Here is a 7,943-nt window from a genome sequence, read left to right on the forward strand (position 1 = left end):
CCCAGGTCCGGGAAGATCCCACATGCCTCAGAGCGGCTGGGCCCGTGAGCCATGGCTGCTGAGCCTGCCCGTCCTGAGCCTGTGCTCCACAACGGGAGAGGCCACAACAGTGAGAGGCCTGCATACCACAAAAAAAAAAAAAAAAAAATTAAACACAAAGAAAAAATTTAAAAGCAGCCAGGGAAAAGCAACAAATAATATACAATGGAATCCCCATAAGCTTAACAGCTGATCTTTCAGCAGAAACTCTGCAAACCAGAAGGGAGTGGCAGGACCTATTTAAAGTGATGAAAGGGAAAAACCTACAACCAAGATTACTCTACCCAGCAAGGATCTCATTCAGATTCAATGGAGAAATTAAAACCTTTACAGATAAGCAAAAGCTAAGAGAATTCAGCACCACCAAACCAGCTCTACAACAAATGCTAAAGGAACTTCTCTAGGCAGGAAACACAAGAGAAGGAAAAGAACTACAATAACAAACCCCAAACAATTAAGAAAATGGTAATAGGGATATACATATTGATAACTACCTTAAATGTAGATGGATTAGATGCTCCCACTAAAAGACATAGACTGGCTGAATGGATACAAAAACAAGAGCTGTATATATCCTGTCTACAAGAGACCCACTTCAGACCCAGGGACACATACAGACTGAGAGTGAGGGGATGGAAAAAGATATTCCATGCAAATGGAAATCAAAAGAAAGCTGGAGTAGCAATTCTCATGTCAGACAAAATAGACTTTAAAATAAAGACTATTACAAGAGGCAAAGAAGGACACTACATAACGATCAAGGGATCAATCCAAGAAGAAGATATAACAACTGTAAATATTTATGCACCCAACGTAGGAGCACCTCAATACACAAGGCAAATGCTAACAGCCATAAAATGGAAAATCGACAGTAACACAGTCATACTAGGGGACTTTAAGACCCCACTTTCACCAATGGACAGATCAACCATAATGAAAATAAATAAGGAAACACAAGCTTTAAATGATACATTAAACAAGATGGACTTAATTGATATTTATAGGACACTCCATCCAAAAACAACAGAATACACTTTCTTCTCAAGTGCTCATGGAACATTCTCCAGGATAGATCATAACTTGGGTCTCAAATCAAGACTTGGTAAATTTTAAGAAAATTGAAATCGTATCAAGTATCTTTTCCGACCACAATGCTATGAGACTAGATATCAATTATAGGAGAAAAACTGTAAAAAATACAAACACATGGAGGATAAACACATGCTACTAAATAACCAAGAGATCACTGAAGAAATCAAACAATACCTAGAAACAAATGACAATGAAAACATGACAGCCCCAAACCTATGGAATGCAGCAAAAGCAGTTCTAAAAGGGAAGTTTATAGCAATACAGTCCTACCTCAAGAAACAAGAAACATCTCAAATAAAAAACCTAACCTTATACCTAAAGCAATTAGAGAAAGAAGAATTAAAAAAAAAAAAACAAAGTTAGCAGAAGGAAAAAAATCATAAAGATCAGGTCAGAAATAAATGAAAAAGAAATGATAGCAAAGATCAATAAAACTAAAAGCTGGTTCTTTGAGAAGATAAACACAATTGATAAACCATTAGCCAGACTCATCAAGAAAAAAACGGAGAAGTCTCAAATCAACAGAACTAGAAATGAAAAAGAAGTAACAACTGACACTGCAGGTATACAAATGGTCATGAGAGATTACTACAAGCAACTACATGCCAATAAAATGGGCAACCTGGAAGAAATGGAGAAATTCTTAGAAAAGCACAACCTTCTGAGACTGAACCAGGAAGAAATAGAAAATATAAACAGACCAATCACAAGCACTGAAATTGAAACTGTGATTAAAAATCTGCCAACGAACAAAAGCCCAGGACCAGATGGCTTCACAGGTGAATTCTATGAAACATTTAGAGAAGAGCTAACACCTATCCTTCTCAAACTCTTCCAAAATATAGCAGAGAGAAGAACACTCCCAAGCTCATTCTACAAGGCCACCACCACCCTGATACCAAAACCAGACAAAGATGTCACCAAAAAAAGAAAACTACAGGCCAATATTACTCATGAACATAGACACAAAAATCCTCAACAAAATACTAGCAAACAGAATCTAACAGCACATTAAAAGGATCATACACCATGATCAAGTGGGGTTTATCCCAGGAATGCAAGGATTCTTCAAAATACGCAAATCAATGCGATAAATCATATTAACAAATTGAAGGATAAAAACCATATGATCATCTCAATAGATGCAAAAAAAGCTTTTGACAAAATTCAACACCCAGTTATGATAAAAACTCTACAGAAAGTAGACATAGAGGGAAGTTACCGCAACATAATAAAGGCCATATATGACAAACTGACAGCCAACATTGTTCTCAGTGGTGAAAAACTGAAACCATTTCCACTATGATCAAGAACAGGAGAAGGTTGCACACTCTCACCGCTATTATTCAACATCGTTTTGGAAGTTTTAGCCACAGCAATCAGAGAAGAAAAAGAAATAAAAGGAATCCAAATTGGAAAGGAAGAAGTAAAACTGTCACTGTTTGCAGATGACTTGATACTATACTTAGAGAATCCTAAAGATGCTACCAGAAAACTACTAGAGCTAATCAGTGAATTTGGTAAAGTAGCAGGATACAAAATTAATGCACAGAAATCTCTTGCATTCCTATACACTAATGATGAAAAATCTGAAAGGAAATTAAGGAAACACTCCCATTTACCATTGCAACAAAAAGAATAAAATACCTAGGAATAAACCTACCTAAGGAGACAAAAGATATGTATGCAGAAAACTATAAGACACTGGTGAAAGAAATGAAAGATGATATAAACAGATGGATAGATATACTATGTTCTTGGATTGGAAGAATCAACATTGTGAAAATGAGTATACTACCCAAAGCAATCTACAGATTCAATGCAATCCCTATCAAACTACCAATGGCATTTTTCACAGAACTAGAACAAAAAATTTCACAATTTGTATGGAAACACAAAAGACCCCGAAGAGCCAAAGCAATCTTGAGAACGAAAACCGGATCTGGAGGAATCAGGCTCCCTGACTTCAGACTATACTACAAAGCTACAGTAATCAAGACAGTACGATACTGGCACAAAAACAGAAATATAGATCAATGGAACAGGATAGAAAGCCCAGAGGTAAACCCATGCACATATGGACACCTTATCTTTGATAAAGGAGGCAAAAATAAACAATGGAGAAAAGACAGTCTCTTCAGTAAGTGGTGCTGGGGAAACTGGACAGCTACATGTAAAAGAATGAAATTAGGACACTTCTTAACACCATACACAAAAATAAACTCAAAATGGATTGAAGACCTAAATGTAAGGCCAGACACTATAAAACTCTCAGAGGAAAACATAGGCAGAACACTCTATGACATAAATCACAGCAAGATCCTTTTTGACCCACCTGCTAGAGAAACAGAAATAAAAACAAACAAATGGGACCTAATGAAACTTAAAAGCTTTTGCACAGCAAAGGAAACCATAAATAAGATGAAAAGACAACCTTCAGAATGGGAGAAAATATTTGCAAACGAAGCAACTGACAGAGAACTAATCTCCAAAATACACAAGCAGCTTGTGCAGCTCAATATCAAAAAAACAAACAACCCAGTCCAAAAATGGGCAGAAGACCTAAATAGACATTTCTCCAAAGAAGATATACAGATTGCCAGCAAACACATGAAAGCACGCTCAACATCACTAATCATTAGATAAATGCAAATCAAAACTACAACGAGGTATCACCTCACACCAGTCAGAATAGCCATCATCAAAACATCTACAAAGAATAAACGCTGGAGAGGGTGTGGAGAAAAGGGAAACCTCTTGTGCTGTTGGTGGGAATGTAAATTGATACAGCCACTATGGAGAACAGTATGGAGGTTCCTTAAAAAACTAAAAATAGTACTACCATATGACTGAGCAATCCCACTACTGGGCATATACCCTGAGAAAACCATAATTCAAGGAGTCAGGTACTACAATGTTCATTGCAGCTCTATTTACAATAGCCATGGAAGGACGTGGAAGCAACCTAAGTGTCCATTGACAGTTGAATGGATAAAGAAGGTGTGGCACATGTATACAATGGAACCTTACTCAGCCATGAAAAGAAACAAAATTGAGTTATTTGTAATGATGAATGGGTCTAGAGACTGTCATACAGAGTGAAGTAAGTCAGAAAGAGAAAAACAAATACTGTATGCCAACACATATATATGGAATCTAAAAACAAAAAAAAAGGTTCTGATGAACTTTGGCGCCAGACAGGAATAAAGACGCAGATGTAGAGAATGGACTTGAGGACAGGGGATGGGGCAGGGTAAGCTGAGACGAAGTGAGAGAATGGCATGGACAAATATACACTACCAAACGTAAAATAGCTAGCTAGTGGGAAGCAGCTGCATGGCACAGGGAGATCAGCTCGGTGCTTTGTGACCACCTAGAGGGGTGGGATAGGGAGGGTGGAAAGGAGACGCAAGAGGGATGGGATATGGGGATGTTTGTATATGTATCGCTGATTCACTTTGTTATACAGTAGCAACTAACACAACAATGTAAAGCAATTATACTCCAATAAAGATGTTAAAAAAAAAAAGTTTTAAATAAGACCAGTCATGACACTAGTGCGTGGGGAGTCCCCCAGTTCACACTTCTCCATGCAGAAATGTGTCTTTTTCTGTCTCTAAGTTGGTCCTCTCTCCATGGCCAAACTGCCTAAAATCCCATGGAGACACATTATTTTTATTTATTTATTTTTTTTGCGGTACACGGGCCTCTTACTGTTATGGCCTCCCCCGCCGCGGAGCACAGGCTCCGGACGCACAGGCTTAGCGGCCATGGCTCACTGGCCCAGCCGCTCCGCGGCATGTGGGATCCTCCTGGACCGGCACAAGCCCGCGTTCCCCGCATCGGCAGGTGGACTCCCAACCACCGCGCCACCAGGGAAGCCCAGAGACTCATTATTTTTTAACACCTTTTCATGTGGAACCTTGTCAAAGGCTCTGGGAAGATCTAAATAGCTCATTGGCAATCTCTGAGCTAGGAATCAGGAAACCTGGGTTCTAGTCGTGACTGTCTTTGGTTTATCACCGAACTTTGGAAGAGACACAGAACAGCGCCAATCTCAGTTTTTCATTGGTGAAACGAGAATGATTATGCTGGCAGTCAACATCATAAAAATTCTACAACCATCAAATGAGATGCTGTTATTTAAGAATAACATTTTCAGCAAGGTATAAAACAAAAGTATAAGGGGTAATTATTTTGAAAATTTACAACAGCATCTTTTTCATTCATTTGCATGATTCTTTCCCTAAAGGACTGCAGTAGATAGACATGGTTCCTCCAGCACTCCCAGGGTGATGCTTGTTCAACAGTAACTACTTTCACTCCTAGAAGAGATGCAGTTTATAGAACCAGTAGGACCTGGCTCAGCTTTTGTTGGTGTAGTATTTAAGTGCACTGAAGAGTGGACTCTGGAATTGGTTGGACCTTGGCAGGGGTCGAGGCCATGCCGATCGCTAAATGTGTGACCATGAACAAGGTATTAAACCTCTCTGTGCTTCACCTGTAAGTGGGATTTTAAGGCTTATTGGAATAAGGCTTAGTGGAATATTAAGGCTTCATGGAGTTATGAGGTTTAAATAAGAGGGTAAATACACGTAGAATGCCTAGAATCGTGCAGGACGCGTAGCAGCCACTCAATCGCTAGCAGTTCTTGTTCTTATTCATGTAATGGCCCAAGAGCCAGCAGCTGGTCCAGCCTACCTAAGTTTTGTGATTGCCCATCATTTAGCACATCCACCATAAACTCTTTTATTCATGTCTTGTGTGAGACTCTCAGCAGATGGATGAATGGATGCTTTCCTTTCTGTTTTCTGAAACAAGTAGTGGATTGGGGTGGGGTGATGTGAAGGGGAGAACTACCTTTTCTTTTTTTTTAAAGGTCTTTTATTTTATTTTATTTTTATTACTTTTCTGGCTGCGCCACATGGCTTGCAAGATCCCAGTTCCCTGACCAGGGATCAAACTCGAGCCCCCTGGCAGTGAGAGTGCTGAGTGCCAACCACTGGACTGCCAGGGAATTTCCAGGAACCACCTTTCCAATGACTGATTTCCTGCCCTGGCAGAATGGGCAAGGGTGGGGGTCATACCCCCATCCTGCCTCCTTGGGCCTGGGAAAACTTGCCCCATTGGTGCTCCCTGGTCCACCCCTCTGTCCCTGCCCGGTTCACCTAGTTTCTTCTGACGTCCGCATCCAGCACATCAGCTCACCCTACAGAGCAGGGAAGTTGGAGCCAGATGATCACTCAGGCACTGAATCCAATTTCCCTCGGGGATCAGACCACGGGGCACCGGGTGGGACTCCATTCTGCTAGCATCCCCGAGGGGCGCTTGCTCCTGCCGGCAGCCTTAAGGGGCTGGAGACCAGCCAGCCGTGCAATATCACTCTCGTGCTGCTTCTCCAGGGGTGATTCACAGCTGGGGATGAAGCCCGGCTGGGCTGGGGGCCAAGGCCATCACCTCGTGGTCAGACTTGGGTGGTAATCCCAATTGGTTTTGCATGAGCTCCCATTTCATTCAGATTAAGGAAGGACCTGGCCAGGGCAGACAGCTGGTGGCTTGGGAGTGGGGACAGAAGGAGGAGGGCTACTGGAATCCAAGGCATTTAGGTTTTCAGGACTAAACATATCTTTTGTTAATTTCTTCACCAGTTTGTTTGTTTGTTTTCATTGCTGTTGCTGTTGTTTTCCTGAGCTTAGTGGGAAATCTGCAAAGAAGAGTTTGAACTGCATTTATTTCTGCGTTTTTAAAATAAATATTTGCCAAGTGCAAGTGTTTCAGCTTCAGGATTGGGGATGACTGGCAGAAGCCTCTGGAATTGTGCAGGCTGGAGGCCGCTGCCTTTAGTGGCACCCCCAGGAAGTAAACATGAAAGCCATCAGGGAACAGGGTCCCTCGTGTAACTGGAGTGGTAGGAAAAGCATGGACTCCAGGGTCAAACTGGATTCTCATTCTGTCACCAGATTTGATAGCTCAGGCCAGTTGTTTAACGTGTTGCATCTCATCTTCCCCATCTGTTCCATCAGTATATCAGGTAGGACTTTTGATGTTGCAGAGAACCTTTTTATTACGTTAACAATAAGGTAATATGCTGAGTAACTAGAAAGGCCCGTCCTCTTCTCCAAAGATGTACAAGCAAGGCCTCAAAGACTCGAGCCTAAGGCATAGTGAGCCAGAGAGAAGAACACCAGGTTCTTGGCGCAGCCCGGCTTGGTCTCCGCCTCGTCCCTTCTCTTTGCCATTCCCAACGCGAGGCCCCTGGTGGGCGTGTGCCGCTCCTGAGCCTTCAGGCCTGGCCTCTGGGAGGCAGGGCTCACCTCCTCCCCCTTGCCTGTGGGAGGGGCCCTGGGCGGAAGCTGGACCGCAGGCCACGCAGGATCGGAACTCACACCACCTCTCCTCTTCCTCTTCTCCACAGATCCGGGTAGATGGGCCCAGGGGCAATGCCCTCCAGTACGAGACGGTGCAGGTGGTGGACCCCGGCCCCGTCCTCCGGGACATGGCCTTCTCCAAGGACCACAAGCAGCTCTACATCATGTCGGAAAGGCAGGTAAGGCACGCTGAGCTCTGTCAGACATTTGTCTTGCTGCTAAGGACTAGCCTGTGGCTCCGTGGAAACCTGCAGGAGGCCGGCTGCAGAGAGGGGATTTGATTTATTTGACTCAGTGTGTATCCTTTCCGTTATGCTGCCTGGGGACAGAGGCTGAGTGCGCCGAAACAGGGAATAAAACCTCCCACATATCAAAATATCTGTGAGTCAAGAGCAAATCCACTGACTTCAGAGTGATGGTGTGCGTAGGTGCAGGGCCAACATT

The 7,943-nt window shown here is 42.6% G+C and overlaps 1 protein-coding gene across 1 annotated transcript in view; it reads left to right on the forward strand.

Moving 5' to 3' along the window:
• The window catches only part of PLXNA4 (plexin A4), a 294,590-nt gene extending 286,862 nt beyond the window's left edge, over nt 1–7,728 (forward strand). Inside the window, exons 4-5 of the mRNA XM_060157564.1 lie at nt 7,547–7,678; nt 7,723–7,728. Of these exons, the coding sequence (XP_060013547.1) occupies nt 7,547–7,678; nt 7,723–7,728 (138 nt within the window). The remainder of the gene's footprint in view (nt 1–7,546; nt 7,679–7,722) is intronic.
• Nucleotides 7,729–7,943: the final 215 nt, after the last annotated feature.

The sequence above is a fragment of the Lagenorhynchus albirostris genome, chromosome 8 (genome assembly GCF_949774975.1).
Source record: "Lagenorhynchus albirostris chromosome 8, mLagAlb1.1, whole genome shotgun sequence".
Lineage (NCBI taxonomy): Eukaryota > Metazoa > Chordata > Mammalia > Artiodactyla > Delphinidae > Lagenorhynchus > Lagenorhynchus albirostris.